The following is a 22448-nucleotide window of genomic DNA, read 5'->3' on the forward strand; positions in this document are numbered from 1 at the left end:
AGCAGCACCAACAGTGCGACTCGGCACGGGAATGTCAGCCGAGATTCGGGAGCTCACGCACTGGGCTGGGGCTGAAATAGTTAAATGTTTTTTTTAAAAAGGGCGTTCTCTCTCATATTCAAATTGAACTTCGAGATTGGTTACAAACACATAGGGAAGTGATAGGAAGCTACTTGTTCCAGGGATTCTCCCTCCAGTTAGTTCAGATGTTGAACCAGAAAATCCCCGCAGTGCAGAAGGAGGCCATCCAGCCCATCGAATCTGCACTGTCTCCAAAAGAGAGTGTCCCCACCCAGGCTCACCCCTTCTCCCTATCCCTGTAATCCCGCACATTAACTATGGCCATTCCACCTAACCCACAGATCTTTGGACAACTAAGAGACAATTTAGCATGGCCAATCCACCTAACCTGCACATCTTTGGACACCAAGGGTGGAATGTTACAGCCATTCACGCTGGTAGGATTTTCCCATCCTGCTGCAGTGAACAGAGATTTGGCTGGGTGCCAAATTCTCCAACCTCACTGTAGTGGAAGCATGGCATGAATGGCCAGCAACAGTGTGCCCTAAAGGGCCAATATACCATGGCCAATGCACCTATCCGCACATCTTTTGACTGTGGGAGGTAACCGGAGCACCCGGAGGAAACCTCCGCAGATCCGGGAAGAACGTGCAAACTCCACACAATGCCCAAGGCTGGAATCGAACCTGGGCCTCCTGGCATCGAGATGGGTTGAAAGTTCAGGTGTTGGTTTAAAGTAGGTCAGCACCGATATTAAAAACCGAGCACATAGCTGCACCCTCTGTATTGGAATGCAGTCTGGGGCTTCAAAATTGCTGTTTAAACATGACAGAAAATGTTACAGATGACAGCAATGGAAAATAAACAGCCTTTCTAGCAGCCTGTGGACCAGGAAAGGTGTGTCTCCTCTCATTTTCCAGTTAGACTTTCTCTGCACCAGAACATCCTGACACTTAAAAGCTAATCGTTATTCATTTATCTCTCACTTTCATATCCAAATTTACACACTGCTTTATACACATTTCTTTATTTTATTTATTAGTGTCACAAGTAGGCTTATATTAACGCTGCAATGAAGTTACTGTGAAAATCCCCTAGTCGCCACACTCCGGCGCCAGTTCGGGTACACTGAGGGAGAATTTAGCATGGCAAATGCACCTAACCAGCACGTCTTTCAGACTGTGGGAGGAAACCGGAGCACCTGGAGGAAACCCACGCAGACACGGGGAGAATGTGCAGACTCCGCACAGACAGTGACTCAAGCTGGGAATCGAACCCGGGTCCCTGATGCTGTGAGGCAACAGCGCTAACCACTGTGCCGCCCCGAGAATTCAGAAAAATCCTTCCCCGGTACCAACATCTGAAGTATACCGTTTGCTTTGAAATCATCATTACTAACGACTGTTTGTTTTTTGTAGAAGGTATGGTGTTGCTGGTTAAAATTAACTGTACCAGTGAATGATTAACCAGGTGGTAACCCAAATGCCAAGTACTATCAGAGCTAGAACACTTGAATCCCAATGGCGTCAGTTGTTCTTCCTTCCCAGGAAAACAGGGAGAATTAAGCCTCTAGGTGGGCTGATCAAAAAATTATGTCGACCACATCCCTAAAACTACTGAACCCCTTCCAACAGCCCAGAGAAAAACAGGGACTTGGAAAGCCTGGTGCCAGGAGAGGATGGAAGGGAAGACTTTGGCAGCGTGTGGCTAGGGTTTGCAATTTCCTGGCCGTGAAGAGACCATTTTTAATGCAGAGAAAGTATGAACAGCATTGGCCAATGCCAAATTAGCAGAAGTCGAGCAGGAAGGGCAACACAGTGGCGAGCACTGCTGCCTCACAGTGCCAGGGACCCGGGTTCAATTCCGGCCTTGGGTCACTGTCTGGGTGGAGCCTACACGTTCTCCCCGTGTCTGCGTGGGTTTCTTCCAGATGCTCCGGTTTGCTCCCACACTTCAAAGATGAGCAGGTTAGGTGGATTGGCCATGCTAAATTACCCCTTATCGTCAAGAGGACTAGCAGGGTAATAAATGGGGTTACGGGGATAGGGCCTGGGTGGGATTGTTGTCAGTGGGTTGAATGGCCTCCTTCTGCACTGTAGGGATTCTATGAAAGCCAGTACAATTCTATGAAGGGGGCATAGGTTGAAAAGCAGAAAAGATATTTCACTGTTGGGGAATGTGATAAAGAGAGAAAGAGAAATCAGAATATATTGTAGATAATAAAACTCTCAAAGGAATGCAGGAATAAAAACAAATCGATGGAGTCGAGCACACAAACTGTTAAAAGACAGACTATAATAAGCGACAAATTAAAACAGCAATTTAAATTTGAGGAAACGGTGACAGGAAAACTGACCGACAAAACAAGGTGATGATGGTCTTGAAATATATACAGATTATAGGTTAGGCATCCAAGGAAATACTGTTGGCAATTTTGGAACACTATTCATCATTTGGGCACTGGAGTGGTGGAAAAGATGCAACACTGATTCGTCAGGAATAAGAGAGAGAGTTCTGAGAAATGGCAACAATTGAGGTCATCTTCACTGGAGCAGAAAGGATTGAGGTAGAATTTAATAGAAACGTTCTATACAACGCAAGGCTTTGAGAGATTAAAAAATAAACGTCCACTTGTCAGTAAAGGATGAGAGTGAGGCCTAAGTTTAGCATCAAAATTCAAAGCATTAAACCAACATTCCTTGCATGCCAAAGGTTAATCAAAAATGAAAGACATGACCACAGGTAACAAACCAAAACCAAGTAAATTACAACAACTCAGGAGGCTTTGCGAACCACATCAAGATTAATTCACCCCCTCCAATCCAGTTTATTTTATTAGTTTATTTATTCAATCACAAGTAGGCTTACGTTAACAATGCAATGCAGTTACTGTGAAAATCCCCTAGTCGCCACACTCCGGCACCTGTTCGGGTACACGGAGGGAGAATTTAGCATGGCCAATGCACTGAACCAGCACGTCTTTGGACTATGGGAGGAAACCCATGCAGACACAGGGAGAATGTGCAGACTCCACACAGACAGTGACCCAAGCCAGCAATCGAACCTGGGTACCTGGCGCTGTGAGGCAGCAGCATTAACCATTGTGCCACCGTGTCACCCATGCCCAACATCCAGTTCATGCTGGTGCTGGAGGCAGTGGATTTAATTAGAAAGGAAAGAGAAAAGCCTTCGTCTAAGTTTATCAGTAGCCAGGTATTGTCAGGAAAACACAGGTGTTTTCTGTGATTTATATTTGTATCGTTAAATAATACAAATAAGATATAGACTGAAGTAGATTTAATTTAGTGTTTCTATGTGTGGATTATTCTAACTCAATCGAATTTCCATCTTTCTCCTCAAATTGGATTCATGTTAGACAAAAGTGTTTGCATGGATGGGGCCTTGAGTTTCGATCCAAACTGTGCTTCCATTGTGCTGAGAGAGTTTACAATGTGAGAAGTAAATAAAAGCTTGGAGAAGGAATGAGTCGTTGCTTAGCAACCAGGGGCACCTTTTAGGGTAGGAAAACTTTTTGTGATATCGTTTAATTGAATTCATAGCAGTTGGTGACAGGAAGCTAGACAAGCGCGCAGATCTCAGCTTTGCTGGAAGAAAAACCATACAACGGAGTAATGGTTAAGAAAGCCAGTGCCAGAAATCTAAAGGACAGCTGAACGCCAAATTCTCTGTTCTCGCTGGCAGCGGTAGCAGGGTATGCGAGGTCAGAGAATTCTGGTCACAGAGGCTATTTGGCACTGTGATTCCCTCTGTCAATGCTCTATGAAAGGATATAATGGCACTGGAGAGGGTGCAGAGGAGATTCAGTGGGTTGATTCCAGAGTTGAGAGGGTTGGCTTATGAGGAGAGACTGAGTAGACTGGGGCAATACTCATTAGAATTCAGAAGAATGAGGGGAGATCTTCTAGAAACATACAAGATTATGAGGGGAATAGATGAAATAGAAGCAGTGAAGTTGTTTCCGTTGGCAGGTGAAACTAGAACTGGTGGGCATGACCTCAGAATTAGGGGGAGCAGATTTAGGACTGAGTTGAGGCGCAACTTCTCCACACAAAGGGTTGTGAATCTGTGGAATTCCCTGCCCAGTGAAGCAGTTGAGGCTACCTCATTGAATGTTTTTAAGGCAAGGATAGATACATTTTTGAACAGTAAAGGAATTAAGGAATAAAGTGAGTGGGTGGGTAAGTGGAGCTGAGTCCACAAAAAGATCAACCATGACCTTATTGAATGCCAGAGCAGGCTCGAGGGGCCAGATGGCCTACTCCTGCTTCTAGTTCTTATGTTCTACTCCTTATAATTTTTCTTTACTCATTAACTAGAAGATAAAACTTGTTTCTGACCTTGTTTGAATGGTGCCTAACAGGACTACAATGGTACGGGTCAACTTTATTTTACATTTTGTTTATCGCTGTAATATTACGTTTAATAATTTATAACACCCACAGACTAGCATTGAAGGCCTTGGAAGTTAAGGGGCAATTTAATCAATGTAGAAGATATTTAAGAGGACATGTAGTTTTCTCCCAACCCATCCTATTTCTGATAACTGGGGAGTCTGCAATTTGGGGGCATAGTCTAAAGGTTAGGGCTAGACATTTCAGCAATGAAATTGATAAACTCTTCTGAAAACAAAGAGTGGGACAAGTTTCAGCTCTCTTCTGCAAGTGGCAAATCAATGCTAGATTAATTGCTAATTTTAAAACCAATTGATAGATCCAATGATATTATGGGATATGAGCGCAAAGGCGGGCAGGTACATGGAGTTAGGTGACAGATCATCCACTGTCACTGAAGGGCGGAATAGGATCAACTGGCTGATACTTGCTCGAGATCACTAGGAAATGTAAGTAATGGCTCACAGAATTAATGAGAGGTGACCTTTGCTTCATTCATGAATGCCACACCTCAGTTTGTTGAATGGCATTGACATAATGCTCGGTTATCTTGTAGGAAAAAAGGGAGAGAAAGAAATTTGTGAAACAAGGTATTTCCATGAACAGTGATATACCTTCAGTATGGAACCAACCTCAACTCCTACAGTGGAGGGCGGCACAGTGGTTAGCACTGTTGCCTCAGTGCCAAGGACCCAAGTTCAATTCTGGCCTTAGATTTGTGTGGGGTTTGCATGTTCTCCCCATGTCTGTGTGGGTTTCCTCCGGGTGCTCCGGTTTCTTCCCATAGTCCAAAGATGTGCGGGTTAGGTAGATTGGCTATGCTAAGTCAACCCTTAGTGTTGCAGGGGGGTGGGTTTGCTCTTGGTGCAGGCTCGGTGGGCCAAATGGGCTCCTTCTGCACCATAGGGATTCTATGATTCTACGAGGATCAGGGAGCATTGGTGGTGCGAGCATTGGGATTGTTCAGAACAGGAACTCTTCCAGTTTACCTGCATTCTTTGGAGGGGAGGAATATATTTGGAATTTATTTAAACAATTGTTCCATGCTTTGAGAAACAGCTGTTACAGCCATTGAGATGGGCCCCAGCCTATGTTTTTATATGTTCCTCTTTACAGTTGATTGATACTGCAAAATATAAAGATAGATTTTGCCTCGTACCTCAAGAAAAAGTTGAGGTACCCATCGTAATGTCAGTGCAGATTGTATTTCTCATTGCTTTAGAGGAATTAATTTTCATAACATCCGTGCGTGCGTTGTTGTGAATGACAGGTCTTTTATGGTATGTGGGTATCGCTGGCCAGACCAGCATTTATTGCCCATCGCTAAGGAAAGGTGGTGGTGAGCTGCTTTCTTCAACTGCTGCAGTCCCTGAGTAGGAACACCCACAGTGCTGTTAGGGAGGGAGTTCCGGGATTTTGACCCAGAGACAGTGAAGGAACAGCGATATATTTCCAAGTCAGGATGGTGAGCAACTTGGACGGGATCCTGCAGGATGTTGTGTTCCCAGGTATCTGCTACTCTTGTCCTTCTAGATGGTAGTGGTCATGAGTTTGAAAGGTGCTGCCTTCCAACCTTGGTTAGTTCCTGCAGTGCATCTTGCAGATGGTACACATGGCTCCCACTGTTCTTCTGTGGTGGAGAGATTGAATGTTTGTGGAAGGGGTAGCAATCAAGTGGGCTATTTTGTTCTGGATGGTGTCAAGCTTCTTGTATGTTGTTGGGGTCACACTCATCCGGCAAATGGAGAGAATTCCATTACACTCCTGACTTGTGCCTTGTAGATGGTGGACAGGCTCTGAGGAATCAGGTGGTGAGTTTCTCACAGCTGGTTCCTAGCCTTTGACCTGCTCTTATAGCCACAGTATTTATATGGCTGGTTCAGTTTAGTTACTGGTCAATGGTAACCCCCAGGATATTGCTAGTGGGGGATTCAGCGATGGTAATACCATTGAATTTCAAGGTGCAATGGTTAGATCCTCTCCTCTTGGAGACGGTCATTGCCTGGCACTTGTATGGCGCGGGTGTTACTTGTCACTTCAAGTCTGGATATTGTCCTGGTCTTGCTGCATTTAAACATGGGAGGGTTCAGTATCCGAGGAGTTGCGAACGATAATGAACATTGTGTAGTCATCAGCAAAAATCCCTGACCTTATCATATCATAGAATCATAAAATCCCTACAGTACAAAAGGGGCCATTCAGCCCATCACATCTGCACCGACTCTCTGACAGGGCATCTTACGCACGCCCTCTTCCCCCCCCACCCTATCCCTGTATACCCACACATTTACCATGGCTAAACCATCTAATCTACACATCTTGGAACACTAAGGGACAATTTAGCACGACAAATCCACCTGACTTGCACATCATTGGAGTGTGGGGGGAAACCGGAGGAAACACACAGACACGGGGAGAATGTACAAACTCCACAGAGTGACCCAAACCGGGAATCGAACCCAGGTCCCTGGAGCTGTGAAACAGCAGTGCTAACTACTGTGCCACCCAACATGGAAGGAAGGTTATTGATGAAGCAGCTGAAGATAGAATCCCTACAGTGCAGAGGAGGCCATTTGGCCCATCGAGTCTGCACCGACAACAATCCCACCCAGGCCGGACCCCCATAACCTCACATATTTACCTCACTAATCTCTCTAACCTATGCATCCCGGGACACTAAAGGGCACTTTAGCATGGGCAATCAACCTAACCCACACATCTTTGGACTGTGGGAGGAAACCGGAGCACCCTGAGGAAACCCACGCAGACACGGGGAGAATGTCACATAGACAGTGACCCAAGCTGGGAATCAAACCCAGATCCCTGGAGCCATGAGGCAGCAGTGCCAACAGCTGTGCCACCATGTTTGGGCCTCAGACACTACCCTGAGGAACTCCTTCAGTTTTGCTAGGATTCCTTGATGCCGTGCTCAATCAAGCGCTGGCTTGATGTCAAGGGCAGCCACTCTCACCTCACCTCTGGTATTGAGCTCTTCTGTCCATGTTTGAACCAAGACTGTAATGAAGTCAGGAGCAGAGCGACTCTGATGGAGCCCAAACTGAGCATCCATGAGCAAATTATTTGAGAGAGCACTAAAGGACACAACCAGGAGCCTGTACCAGAGATAATCGGCCAAGGTGAGACTAATAAATCCAGAGAAAAATCAAACTTTAGACATTCGTCATGAAGGTCAAATAAACTGCTTCACATGACAGGAGCATTTGCGAAAGAGATTCATAGTCAACAAACAATATTCCAAGTTTCTATTCAACGTTCTTGGCATCTTGATCATTTAGCTTCTCTTGCTGCCTTCCAACAACTCGACTTGTGCCTTCACTTAAGAGCTCAGAGTGGCAAGGGTGATAACTATTCACCGAGGTGTGCGGCCCAAAGGCCGTGTGTCAGCACAAAGTGGTGTAAATTCTACACCTAACCTGCTACACAAATGTTGAAGAGTCAGGAAGAGTAACACAAGCAAGAAATTCTGCTTTTCATGAATGGCAGTTCTTGTGCACATACCTATTCGTCAGTTCAGAGAACTGAAACTGCCAGGGTCACTTAACACAGTGAATAAGACAACTGTGAAAAACTAAACAAATATCTATTGTGAGGGCGACACTTCAGAAGCAGCTGTGAATTTACTTAGCTGTCTTACATCAGTGACGATATTTCAAATGTTCCCTTTTTTTAATTCATTCGTGGGATATGGGCATTGCTGGCTGGCCAGCATTTATTGCCCATCCCTAGTTGCCCTTGAGAAGGTGATGGTGAGCTGCCTTCTTGAATCACTACAGTCCACGTGCTGTGGGTTGACCCACAATGAGCGATTGACACAACCGAGTGGCTTGCTAGGCCATTTCAGAGGGCAGTTGAGAGTCAGTCACTTTTAGGCCAGACCAGGTAAGGATGGTAGATTTCCTTTCCTAAAGGACATTAATGAACCAGATGGGTTTTTCTGACAATCGACAATGGTTTCATGGTCACCTGTAGCTTCTTAATTCTAGATATTTTTTATTGAATTCAAATTCCACCATCTGCCGTGGCAGGATTCGAACCCAGGTCCCAAGAACATTATCTGGGTTTCTGGATTAATAGTCAGCAAAAACAGGAGTTGAAAATGAACAGTACAATGCCAAGATCAGCATGGGTACGATAAAACCTGTATGAATAAGTTAATGTTTCATTTGGTTATGTTTAATTTCACAGTTTGGATCTCCTGATGTGTTTAAGTTTTAGCTGATTCTGATTCATCTTAAACCATTGTGATCCAGGTCTTTTGCCCATTAAGTAGGTACTTACCCTCCAATTTTAGTGTACAGTGAAAATGTTTAAACAGTCATGAACTTGCTGACTGTATCATGCTTTGGGATATTCTTAAGTCTTGAAAGGCATGATATAAACCCAAGTCTGTCTTTCTTTAAATCGTAGCACAGGCCCTGCTATATTCCACTGTACTTTTGAACTTCCTGTTTATATTAAACCAATTTGAAATTCCTAACATTACTGATAAAACCACAACGATGCGTGTGGGACCTGACACCCACGCATAGAATGGATTTACATTCTCTGTAGTTCTAAAGATGAAAAAGTGACCTCATTGGAACGTGCAAAAGTGGCTGCTTCCCTGGCTGGAGAGTCTGGAGCCAGGGGCCATCATCTTGGGATAATGGTGTCGGCCATTTTGGACCATGACGGGAAGAAATTTCCACAAAGCAAACGCCAGTTCAAACTCTTACAAATCCCAGAGTAAAATCAATAATACTGGATCCCCATTTTAAATGTATACAACACTGGTTTTACTGGTACCCTTTCCATTTCCGAGTTTTACCGATTTCTCCTTCTGGGAGCTTTTGGAATTCTCCCAACCAGAAAGCTCAATAGGAGATCAACAGATCCTTGGACACCAAGGGAGTAAAGAGCAACGAATAGGAAAATGCAGCTGAGGTGAATCAGTCATGAACTTGGTGAAAAGCAGGGGAGGCTCAAGGGGCACTATGGTACACACCTCCGACCTTTTAGTGCCCAGCTTTGCATAAATGAAAGGGCGAGAGAATGAGAGAGAGAGAAAAAAAACTGAGAGGAGGAGAGATCGAGGCATTGGGACCAAATATTGGGCAGCACTAGAATTGCTTTCCCTAATTAATAGACTTTTGTCCTGGGAACACACAGCCAGAGGATTCAATTTAATGTGCTTTACACACTCGCTAATTTGGATGCTGGACTTTAGTCAATACAATTTTCTTTATGAACTCTGATCTCTTATCAGAGTTTTATGATAATTAGGCCAGCTAATTGTTGCATCTGTTTAAACATTTCACTGTACACTAAAAGTTGGAGGGTAAGTACCTACTTAACGGGCAAAAGACCTGGATCACAACGGTTTAAGATGAATCAGAATCAGCTAAAATTTAAACACATCAGGGGATCCAAACTGTGAAATTAAACATAACCAAATGAAACATTAACTTATTCTTACAGGTTTTATTGCACCCATGCTGATCTTGGCATTTTCAACTCCTGAAAAACACATCCTTTCGTTGCAGTAGACATCCAGATTTCCAGATCCTTCAATTAGTTAAAGGGCGCCTAGTTTAATCTGATTAGAGTGGAAACACTGACTGCTCTCTGACACACAATCCAATGGCAACTGCAAAGAGCCCATAAACAATGAACCAAGCCATTCAGTATCAAATTACGTTGCACCAGGCTGGAGATTGATGTAGCACAGTGGTTAGCACTGCTGCCTCACAGCGCCAGGGACCCGGGTTCAATTCCAGCCTTGGGTCAGTGTGTGAGGTTTGCACGTTCTCCCCGTGTCTGCGTGAGTTTCCCCCGGGTGCTCCGGCCCCTTCACAGTCCTCTCAGTCCAAAGATGTGCGGGTTAGGTGGATCAACCATGGTAAATTGTTCCTTACTGTCCAAAGATAGGTAGGTTAGGTGGATTTTTCTTTTTGAAAAAGAGCAAATATTAATCACTTCATTTCATTGAAGACTTTAGCAAATTTTGCACAGAAGATAAAAAATATGTAACGGTAGCAGTGATACGGGAAATAAGTGAGGCTCTTGATCTAACCTGTACAAGGAAATTTCCAAATGGATTTTATATAACCTGTCAGGTGGAATAAATGAAGTGGAAATATTTATGCTCCTTGCCACAAGACCATGACACATTTCCAAACACCTGCCCTAGTTTTAAAGTGAACACATTCATCTTAATGGTTTTTTATGTTATCTCTGGTGGATTAGCCATGGTAAATGCACAGGGCTATAGGGATTTAGGGGGGGGGGGGGGTAGCTGAGCCAGGATGGAATACTCTTTTTAAAGAGTCAGTGCAGTGATGGGCAACCTAGGCTAGTGAGAACCCATCTCTTCGGAGCGGAAGCAAGTCATCCTTGACCTGGAGAGACTGCCAAAGACCAAGGTGGCTTGTGAGAAGTCCACATTGTGGCCCTCCATGTCAGTTGTCCACAAGATTGAAAATCAGGCTTGTACACAAACTATGACCCGTGAATAAGATCAAATACATTTAATACACCTTGAATATTTCATATCAAGTTATAGAAAATGCTTAACCAATCATATTAATAGAGCTATCAACTTCAAGTGATAAAGATAAAATAAATAGTTATTAGTGATTGGATGGCAGTTGATGTTGTGTGGAATCAGTATGCACCACACTTCACTTATGTATCACTTCAGTTGTACCAGTAGGATAAAAACATGGATGGAAACCAGCAGAATGTGTACAAAGGGTCATGAACAAAGCCCAGTCCATCACACAAACCAGCCTCCCATCCATCAACTCCGTCTACACTTCCCGCTGCCTCAGAAAAGCAGCCAGCATAATCAAGGACCCCACACACCCTGGACATTCTCTCTTCCACTTTCTTCCGTTGGGAAAAAGATACAAAGGTCTGAGATTACGCACCAGCTGACTCAAAAACAGCTTCTTCCCTGCAATCAGATTTTTTAATGGACCCACCTTTTATTAAGCTGATCTTTCCCTACATCCGCGCTATGACTGCTACACTACATTCTGCATACTCTCCTTTCCTTCTCTATGAATGGTATGCTTTGTCTGTATAGCATGCAAGAAACAATACTTTTCACTGTATATTAATACATGTGACAATAATAAATCAAATCACAATCTCCCCTGCTGCCAGGCTTTTGAATGGTCCTACCTCATATTAAGTTGATCTTTCTCTACACCGTAGTTATGACTGTAACACTGTATTCTGCACCTTCTCCCCTATGTACTCTATGAATGGTATGCTTTGTCTGTATAGTGCGCAAGAAACAATACTTTTCACTGTATAACAATACATGTGACAATAATAAATCAAATCAAACTATGCGCATGGACATGAGTAAAAGAAAATGTCTTGTGGGTCTCACTCAGCACCCTGATGGACTGCATGTGGCTCCAGAATCGCAGGTTGTCCACCACTGAGTTAGAGAGTGAAATGTGTCAAACGCTTTGTACGGACAATCTATAAACAGCAGCTGGGACAACAGAGTCCCCAGCCCATTCTGAAAAGCAGAGCTTTTGCTTTTAACTAAAAATACTTTGAGCAGATTCTGCAAAGTCAGCTCTCAGTATTCTCAAGAGAGATTAAAGTAGCGGATACTTGAGGAATGGAATTTCCAGAGTACAATTCTTCCAAACATCTGCCCAAAATAATTCTTGAAATTAAAAAAAGATACAATTACAGTGAATTACTGACCTTACAGTAAAAATGCACAATTTTGTTTTACAGCACACTTTCCTATCCAATCACAATGAAATTGTATAACCCGAGCTTGGCAAGCACAAACTCGATCATGTCCTCAGGGTCACAAAGCCGAGCGCTTCGACCATGGAATCCCTTTAAAAACGCTCGTGAACTTTTACATGCAAATTTTTCATTGTTCAATGTTCCTCAATCTGTGAAAGTAAAATAAAAACTCTGGAATCTTCTATAAACACAAGGTCACAGCCATAAATAAACCATATGGTCGCTTTACACAGAAATTGAGGAAACAGGCACGTACGTTGAGAGACTTCTTTGGCATTAAGCCTTGCACCTGAAAACAATTAATCTTTGATTACCTGCTAAAACTATTCCACTGAGCCGCATTCTGGTCTGCAACATTGTGGTTTCCTTAGTTTCTGATTCTTATAGCAAGTTTGTGCAAAAACATGCACTGGGGCAACTGGCAAACAAATGGAGAGACTCCTGCCTCACCAGGACTATAGAGTCCCTTTTAAGGAGCACATTGCTTCATTTAGAATTGTCTTTTTTTAATGAAATGTCCTTGCTTGGGAACATGGAGTGAGAAGGGTTCTACAGTCATTTTCGTCACAATGACTGCCATAAGTCAGGCTTTTGGGATTTTTTTCCAATCCACTCCCCCCCCACAAAAAAACCCACACAGATTATTTGCCCCATGAACTGAAATATGCCCGTTTTTCTTCAATTCTCTATTACGTTACACAAAGTTGGAGCATTAACACACATCAAAGTATTTTAACAGAGAACATAGAAGCTGTCCACTAAATGCATCCACTATCAGATGGGAAAATATTGATATTAGACAACTTAGAACACAACTGGGTTCATATCCCACCGTGGTAAATGGCGTAATTTAAATTCAATAAAAATCTGGAATTAAAAGTCTACTGATGATCATGAAACCATCGTCATCAGTAGATTGTCGTAAAAACCCATCTGGTTCACTAATGACCTTTAGGAAAGGAAATCAGTCATCCTTACCTGGTCTGGCCTACACGTGACTCCAGGTCCACAGCAATGTGGTTGACTCTCAACTGCCCTCAGGTATGAGCAACAGATGCTGCCCCAGCCAGCGACACCCACATGCCATGAACAAATTTTTAAAAAACTTTAAAGGGAACATAAATAAAATAATAAATAGTCTACAGCCTGAAATAAAGGGAACCGGAAATTATTTGTTTCTCGAATGCTGTTGAAGGTGAACACGTCCAGACCAGTGGAGAGTATTTAATCATATTCCTGGCTTGTGCCTTGTAGATAACGGACAGGTCTTGGAGAGTTGGGACATGACTTACATGGTTCAAAATCCCCAGCCTCTGACTTGCTCTTGTCACCACAGTATTTATATAACTATTCCCAGTTCAGTTTCTGGTCAATGATAACCCACAGGATGCTGATAATGGGGATTCAGTGATGTTGATGTCATTGAATGTCAAGCAGAAGTTAGATACTCTCTTGTTGGAGATTGCCGTTGCCTGGCACAAACAAGTCACTTGTCAGCCAAAGTTTCAGTATCATCCAGGTCATGCTACTTATGGGATTGGACTGCTTCAGTATCCGAATCACGCGAATGGTGCTGAATATTGTGCAGTCATCCTCATTTCTGACCTTATGATGGAAGGAAGGAAAGTCATTGGTGAAATAGCTGAAGATGGCCTAGGACAATACCCTGCAAAGCTCCTGCAGTAGTATCCTGGAACTGAGATGATGGGTCTCCAACAGCCACAGCCATCTTCCTTTGTAGTGCTAGGAATGACTCCAACCAGTGGAGAGTTTTCCAGATTCTGATTGACCTTAATTTGACTCTGTTCCTTGATACCACATTCAGTCAAACACTACCTCAATGGACAACAGATTTCCTTCCCTATAGAGCATTCGTGAAAGGTTTTGCAAAGATGCTAGTTTCAGGGTCATCACTTTATTCATTGAATTTAAATTCCACCAGCTATCATGGTGGGATTCGAACCTGTGTCCCCACAGCATTAGCCTGGGCCTCTGGATTACTAGTCCAGTGACATTATGACTATGCCACCGTCTTCACATAGGAGTCTCATTAAGCCAAGAGTGTTTTTCTAAGAATTTTAAAAACAAACTGATAGACCAGGTACATTAATCCCTCTGGACTGTTTTGAAATAAAACAATTTCTTTCAGGAATAATACTAATTCTCACATCTGGGTAGGTTATGAGGCAACATTACCAACATTTCAACAATCTGTTTGAACACAATACAGCATTAACATTTACACAATAATCTGCTAAAGCTCCATGTATTAACATTTTAATAACATTAGCAAATGAAGGTTTGAATGAGCTAAAGTGATTAGATCAGCCTGGGCTCTCAGTCAGACCCATGAGTCAGTAAGCTGTAGCTCCAGTAAAATCACTACAGTCCCAGAGGACCCTAGGCTGCTCCCCGCTGGCTGGTGACGATTTTAACTTGAGGATCGCAACACCTCAAGTGAGGGGCAAGGTTCAGAAGGCAGGGCCATCATTAATAACTTCAGCCGGTACAGGAATTGAACCCACGCTGTTGGCATCACTCTGCATCACGAACCAGCCGTCCATCCAACTGAGCTAAACCAGAAACCAAGCAAGTGAAACTAGCCAATTTAAAGCATTAATTTATTCTAATCACTTCATTGTCTTAGGATATTTTACCATGATAAAGCCATGACGTAAATACAAGTTGTCAATGCTTCTTAGAAAACATCTGCAGATGCAGGCCCTTTGCGAAATTCAGTATTCATTGATCTTCTGGAATACACGGATCAAGGAAATGCACTGGTTGCATTACCCAGCAATAACTTGCATTGGGATAAGTAACAAACAAAGATCATGCACACACAGAAATCAAACAAACTCCCTAACTAGTGTATTGAAAACAATAATTGCACCGAGACAAAGTCTGTGTTCAGAACAAGCACTAAGTGGGATACAAAACTGAAGACAGCAGAGTGAGCAGATAGCAGAGTTTAAATTTATTTGTGTCACAAGTAGGCTTACATTAACACTGCAATGAAGTTACTGTGAAAATCCCCTGGTCGCCACACTCCAGCGCCTGTTCAGGTACACGGAGGGAGAATTTAGCATGGCCAATGCACCTATTCAGCACGTCTTTCGGACTGTGGGAGGAAACCGGAGCACCCGGGAGGAAACCCACGCAGACACAGGGAGAATGTGCAGATTCCGCACAGTAGCAAGCACTGCTGCCTCACAGCGCCAGGGACTGGGGTTCGATTCCCAGCTTGGGTCACTGTCTGTGCGGAGTCTGCACGCCTAACCAGAATGTCTTTCGGACTGTGGGAGGAAACCGGAGCGCCCGGAGGAAACCCATGCAGAGACGGGGAGAACGTGCAAACTCCACACAGACAGACAGTCACCCAAGGCCAGAATGGAACCTGGGTCCCTGGTGCTGTGAGGCAACAGTGCTAACCACTGTGCCACTTTAGGGAAGGAAATCTGCTGTCTTCACCTGGTCTGACCGATATACATAACACTAGACCCACAGCAATGTGGTTGACACTTAAATGCCCTCTGAGACAGTCTAGAAAGCCACACGGTTATATTCAAGGCAGCTTGCCACCACCTTTTCAAGGAGAACAGGGTTTTAAAAAATCCGGCCCCACCAACAAAGCCTACCTCCTGTGAATCGATATAAAAAATGTGCGCAACTAATTTATCGTCAATGACCCCTTAACGTCACTTCATTTTGTCAAACTGGAATCAGTTTAATCAATAGATAACAAACTAAAAGCATTACAATTAATTGTCAAACCAGTGTACCACATTCAACATTACCCAACTCCAAGTTCACTTGTTTGATTTTGGAAGCAACAGTCAGTTGGCTGGTGTGTACATTATAGAACAAACATTCCATATAAACTATAATACAACAAAAGTCAAGTCCTTCACCAGAAGAGTTTACTCAACCACATGCCTTAAAAAGCTTTGTATCGATTCCGATTGTTTGATTTTCACAAATGCAATTACATTCCACAAGTTGGTATTTCAATAACTGGAGTTTCATATCTATTCAGGCAATGTGGAATGTCGTACCACATTGTTCCTATATGCTGCTGCCTCAGAGGAGAGGATCACTTCCACAGAATCCCGACAGTGCAGGAGGCGGCCATTTGGCTCATCAAGCCTGTACCAACTCTTCAACAGCGCATCTCACCCAAACCCTCTCCTCCGCCCTATTCCCTGTAACCCCGCACATTACCAGGGCCAATCCACACGTCTGGAGACACTAAGAGGCAATTTAGCATGGCCAATCCACCTTACCGGCACATTTTTGGACATCTTTCACGAATCAGCAGCAAGCTCTTATCCAGCTATCGGTTTCAACTGCACTCTCCGAACACCACGTGATGGGTAAAATGGCTCCTGCCTGAATCCTTTACACTGAAAGGAATGGGAGATCACATGACCGATGGTCGAGTTACACTCAAGTTGTTGTCATCGTTTTCTGGTCTTCTGTAAAGTGACCCATGACTGCTGAAATAAAACTCTTAACAAATGTGACAATGTAGAATCCAAGAGATTTTCCCATTTTAATACCCACATTTTTCCCCTCAATCTGTTTGAAGAACTAATTCATAAAGATATCAGAAGTACATGGTGCATTCTCCTAATACATCAACAAATCTAACCAGAGAGCAGTTACGCTGCATACACTCTAGAAAATACCACAAAACTGATACCATGTAGGTACTCCGTTAGTTTATCCCAATCTGCCAGAAGCAGGTACGTTTGTGTCGCCTTCCAGGACAAATGGCCCAAACATTAAGCTGTTTGCTCTTCCTTTGCAAATGAATTTATTTCAGATTTGTGCTGCACATGTGTGTTTCTGGTAATTGACTGCAATTTTGAGCAAATAACAAAGCCTTTCACTGAACACTCCCACTGGATTTGGTATTGCACTGTTTAGGACTCAAAGGCACGTCCAGTCATTTGCATTTGGTTACCAAGTTTCTCCCCTGGTCAAATGATTAACTCCTTGCTGAGACACAGTGCATTGGGTTACACACCTATACATTGCTCAATGACACAGTGGCTGCTTGTTAGATTGGCACAGTGGTTAGCACTGCTGCCTCACAGGTCCAGGGAGCCGGGTTCAATTCCGGCCTCAGGTCACTGTCTGTGTGGAGTTTGCATGTTTTCCCCGTGTCTGCGTGGGTTTCCTCCCACAGTCCAAAGATGTGCAGTTTAGATGGATCAGCCGTGCTAAATTGCCCCTTAGTGTCTCAAGATGTGTGGGTTAGATGGATTAACCATGGTAAGTGTGTGGGGTTACAGCCAGCATAATTATGGACCCCATGCACCCCAGACACACTCTCTTCCACCTTCTTCCTTCGGGAAAAAGATACAAAAGTCTGAGGTTACGCACCAACCGACTCAAGAACAGCTTCTTCCCTGCTGCTGTCAGACTTTTGAATGGATTTACCTTGCATTAAGTTGATCTTTCTCTGCACCCGAGCTATGACTGTAACACTACATTCTGCACTCTCTCCTTTCCTTCTCTATGAACGGTATGCTTTGCCTGTATAGCACTCAAGAAACAATACTCTTCACTGTATGTTAATACATGTGACAATAATAAATCAAATCAAATGGATAGGGTGGGGGAAGAGGGCCTGGGTAAGACACTCTGTCAGAGAATCGGTGCAGACTCAATGGGCCAAATGGCTTCTTCTGCACGGTGGTGATTCTATTCCATGGTTGTGTCAGAACTGAGCTCAATCTGAGCTGGTCTATATGCACTCTCTCCATTCAAGTAGTGATTGCTAGATAATGGAGAGGATTGGGAAACTTGCCCAATTTTTCCCTTTCCTACCTCAGGGATGGTGACTAATTGCTCTTTTTGTCACTGCCACTGCTGAGATGACCAGACTTAGCGGCAAGTTGGGATCAAATCTGTAACTTTCCTGCAGCATGCAGCCCAGCCGGGAGGTCATGTGGACCTGTGGGTAGTGTCCTTGCCCGCAGATTTCCTTCCCTAAAGGACATTAGTGAACCAGATGGGTTTTTCTGACAATGGTTTCATGGTCATCAGTAGATTCTTAATTCCAGATATTTTTTATTGAATTCAGATTCCACCATCTGCCGTGGCGGGATTCGAACCCGGGTCCCCAGAACAGTAGATGAGTTTCTGGATTAATAGTCTAGCGATAAAGCCACTAGGCCATTGCCTCCCCAATAGATTACGTGCGCTAGGAAGTTTAAGAAAAGATTAACAGCTGGTGCTCATTTTTAAAATAAATGCTAAAACTTAATGCACATCCCTGCACTCAGTCATCAATAATGATTTATAAGTTTCTAATTCATCATGCATTACTAGATCGCAGATGTAAACATTGTAACACAGGAACAATCTCCAACAGGAGTAACACAACCCGATTTCTAGCGGAACACTGCTGCTGGAATGAGAATTATAACTGGTGGCATCTCTGTAATTTAACAAGGGGGTATGAGCGGCAGTGCCAATGTATGGAAAATGTACAATGTAAACAAAACACAACATCAAAATGGTTGAATGCAGTTGGTCAAACTCCAGCGAAGAATACTCCCCACTTGCCTGGATGAGTGCAGCTCCAACAACACTCAAGAAGCTCAACATCATCCAGGGCAAAGCAACCCGCTTGATTGCTGCCCCTTCCACAACCATTTACTCCTTCCCCCATCGATGCACAGTGACAGCAGTGTGCACTATCTATAAGATGCACTTCAGGAACTCACCCAGGCTTCTTAAGCAACACCTTCCAAATTGAAGACTACCACCACCTAGATTCTAGAAGGACAAGGGCATCTGACACATGGGAACACTGCCATCTGGAAGTTCCCCTCCAAGCTCACCATCCTGACTCGGAAATATATCGCCGTTCCTTTGCAATCGCTGGGTTAAAATCCTGGAATTCCCTCCCTAACAACACTCAGTGTACCTACACCCCATCCCAAAATTTCTACCGCATGAGATGAGAGTGCTGATTAGTGGACTCTTAAGTAGCAAAGGTGTTGCCATGGAGAATGAACCAGAAAACAGCTGTCCCAAGCTTCTGTTTGGTTGAAAAGGGCTTGGCAATTACGTGTCCCTCGTGCATTCTTCACAGCAACACCTCTACCACTTAAGAGTCCACCTGCCAACCCAATCAGCACTCTCTTCCCATGCAGCATAAATTGTTGCTCCCTTTGAAATTTGGCATTCTTGCATCTGCCCTGATGAGTGCAAGACAAAAGCTTCGACAGCATGTCTTTTTTTCAAGCAATACATGTGACTTTGATCTTCTAGTTGTTCCAGTTTATCGCACTTGTACAAACTGGCACAGGATAAAGGTTTTATCGCAATTAATTTAAAGGTGGCATCTTGTAAGAGAAGAGTTGTAAAGATATCTTGACACAAATGACAAGAAGTATTACTGCTACTTGGGCCCAATATCTTCTCTTCACCAAAAGACGTTGGAGATGTAATTTCTTTCCCCCATGAAGACAGTTTAATTATAAAACAGAAAATCAAACAAGAGCAGATACAATTTAAATAACCAGTTTCTTTATACAGAAGAAGAATAAACTATCGCCAATCCAAAGTCCAGCAATGATGCTACCGCAGTGGACAGAGTTTATAAGCAGTTTACAAAGAGGTTACACAAACACAACCCTGTAAAATGTGTTTGTCATATCTCTAAAGAAATATTGAAAACAAATAGAAAACCCAAGTGATTATCCACCTTTTCTTTATAAAAAGTGCCTTTATACAATCATAGAACCTTTTTACAATTAACCCAAGGTTTACATTGAAAATCTGCAGCTCTGAAAACGATTACAAATGTTTAAGAAGTTAACTTATTAAGAACACATCAACATATTGCAAATGCCAAAGTTGCTTTCAACATTAAAATCCAATGCCTACTATTTGGAGCAATTTCAGTATTTTCAAAGAACGAAGAGCCAATTTCTTTTTTAAACTAGTTATTTGGTTGGGTTGGGGGGAGCCCCGCACAATTATGGGTGGCACAGTGGCAAGCACTGCTGCCTCACAGTGACAGGGACCCAGCCTGGGTCACTGTCTGTGTGGGTTTCCTCCGGGTGCTCTACTTTCCTCCCACAGTCCAAACATGTGCGGGTTAGGTGGATTGGCCATGCTAAATTGCCCCTTAGTGTCAAGTAAATGCATGGGGCTACAGGGATGGGATCTGGGTGGGATTGTGGTCAGTGCAGACTTGATGGGTCGAATGGCCTCCTTCTGCACTGTAAAGTGCTATGATTCCGTGAATTGTCACAGTTTATCAAGTCCATTTTGAATGGGAATTTTTATTAACATAATCCCCATTAATGTTTATTTATTAGTCACAAGTAAAGCTTATATTAACACTGCAATGAAGTTACTGTGAAATTCCCCTAGTCGCCACACTCCGGCACCTGTTTGGGTCAATGTAGCTAATCAGACTGTGGGAGGAAACCGGAGCACCCGAAGGAAACCCACGCAGACACGGGGAGAACGTGCAGACTCCGCACAGTGACCCACGCCGGGAATTAAACCCAGGTCCCTGTGAGGCAGCAGTGCTAACCACCATGCCACCCTAGTTGGCCAGGATGAAGCAAAGCTGATCTAATATTTAGAAATAACATCTCCAGCAAAAGAAAAGGCAAGATATATCAGTTGGAAACATTTTTTCTTAAACTGAGTAATTAAGTATTAACAATGTTTTCCAGGAATACTAATGCTTAGGATTCCTCCCTGTCCCCCACTCCAATGCCCCCAGTTGGTGTCTAACACAGGCAAACGCATAACATATTTAAAGTTTCATAGTTTGCACTAACTTCAGAGAAACAATACCTAATAAATAATTTTTAAAAATTATCCTTCGAGTGCCCGCTCAACATTTCCACCCAAAGCTATTTGGGCTATTTACCTCCCCAATGTACACCAAACCCCCTTACTCAAAATGGTTCCCACACCACTTGAGCTCTGACAAAAGGTCATTTGGACTCGAAATCTCAGCTCTTTCCTCTCCTGACAGATGCTGCCAGACCTGCTGAGATTTTCCAGCGTTTTCTCTTAATGCCCTGTGATGACTTCAGCCAAGCTAATGAGGCTGGCTTGCTAGAGTATGAACTGCCTGATGAGTCTTAAGTGCCTCATGCTCCCAAGTTAAAGCAGGTGTGTCAGACTTCCAGCCTCCATTCAACTGGAGAGCTGGCTGTGCACAGATGTATGGTGTAAATAAAGTAACTTGGTGATGGGTCTTTCGCCTCCGTGGAGTTATTAGAGGTCCCCACATTCTTGGCTACAGACATCCATTCAAGGCACCAAGTCAACACAATCGCATTGATGATGGTACTTACGCATATATTTTAGCGTCTCTTCTATTTGTTCATTGGTGAGATCGATGTTAACATCTGGAGAAATAAGAGGGGTGTGAAGCCAGTCGTCGTGATCATAACCGTAAATTGTATCAGCTCTTAGCTTGTAATGAGGCAGCTGCTCTTCCAGTAGACTAATGATTTCAACTTCTGGAAGGTCAGTACTGTTACACACATCTGGTGGGGGAAATCAAAGCACAAGTGTTAGAACTGCAGACTAATTATTCGCTGCGCTATTGCATTGTGCTACTCATATATTGACATGGATTGTTCTTTAAAGGCAGAGGTAGGTTGATCCCCTTGCCTCGGGTTATCAGGCGTAGTTGGAACTCCAAATCAGCCCTGATCTTACTGAATGGTGCAGCAGGCTCGAGGGACCGAATGGCCTATTGCAGTTCCTATATCACATGTTATGTACGTTATCTTAAAGGCAGTAAAAGGTTCTAAGGCAATTCAGAGGAGTGCAACCAAGACACAACCAGGCGGCACAGTGTAGCACTGCTCCTATATCGCATTTCACAGTTCAAGTTTATTTATCAGTGTCACAAGTAGTCTTACATTAACACTGCAATCAAGCTACTGTGAAAATCCCCGAGTCGCCACACCCAGCGTCTGTTCGGGTACACTGAGGGAGAATTTAGCATGGCCAATGCACCTAACCTGCACGTCTTTGGACTGTGGGAGGAAACCGGAGCACCTGGAGGAAACCCAGGCAGACACGGAGAGAATGTGCAGATTCCACACAGACAGTGACCCAAGCTGGGAATCGAACCCGGGTCCCTGGCGCGGTGACGCAGCTGCGCTAACCACTGTGCCACCCTGTCTTAAATGCAGTAAAAGGTTCCAAGGCACTTCAGAGGAGCGCAACCAAGACACA

At 43.7% G+C, this 22448-nt stretch overlaps 1 protein-coding gene across 8 annotated transcripts in view; it reads right to left on the reverse strand.

The window, feature by feature from the left end:
- Nucleotides 1–22448, reverse strand: part of trak1a (trafficking protein, kinesin binding 1a) — a 224102-nt gene that overhangs the window by 75412 nt on the left and 126242 nt on the right. For all 8 annotated transcript variants that reach the window (XR_013495641.1, XR_013495642.1, XM_078199636.1 and 5 more), the window contains one exon: nucleotides 21554–21748. Coding sequence is in view for 6 of the 8 variants with exons in the window: in XM_078199636.1 (XP_078055762.1) it covers nucleotides 21554–21748 (195 nt within the window). In the remaining 2 variants the exon portion in view is untranslated. The remainder of the gene's footprint in view (nucleotides 1–21553; nucleotides 21749–22448) is intronic.

The sequence above is a fragment of the Mustelus asterias genome, chromosome 2 (genome assembly GCF_964213995.1).
Source record: "Mustelus asterias chromosome 2, sMusAst1.hap1.1, whole genome shotgun sequence".
Classification (NCBI taxonomy): Eukaryota; Metazoa; Chordata; class Chondrichthyes; order Carcharhiniformes; family Triakidae; genus Mustelus; species Mustelus asterias.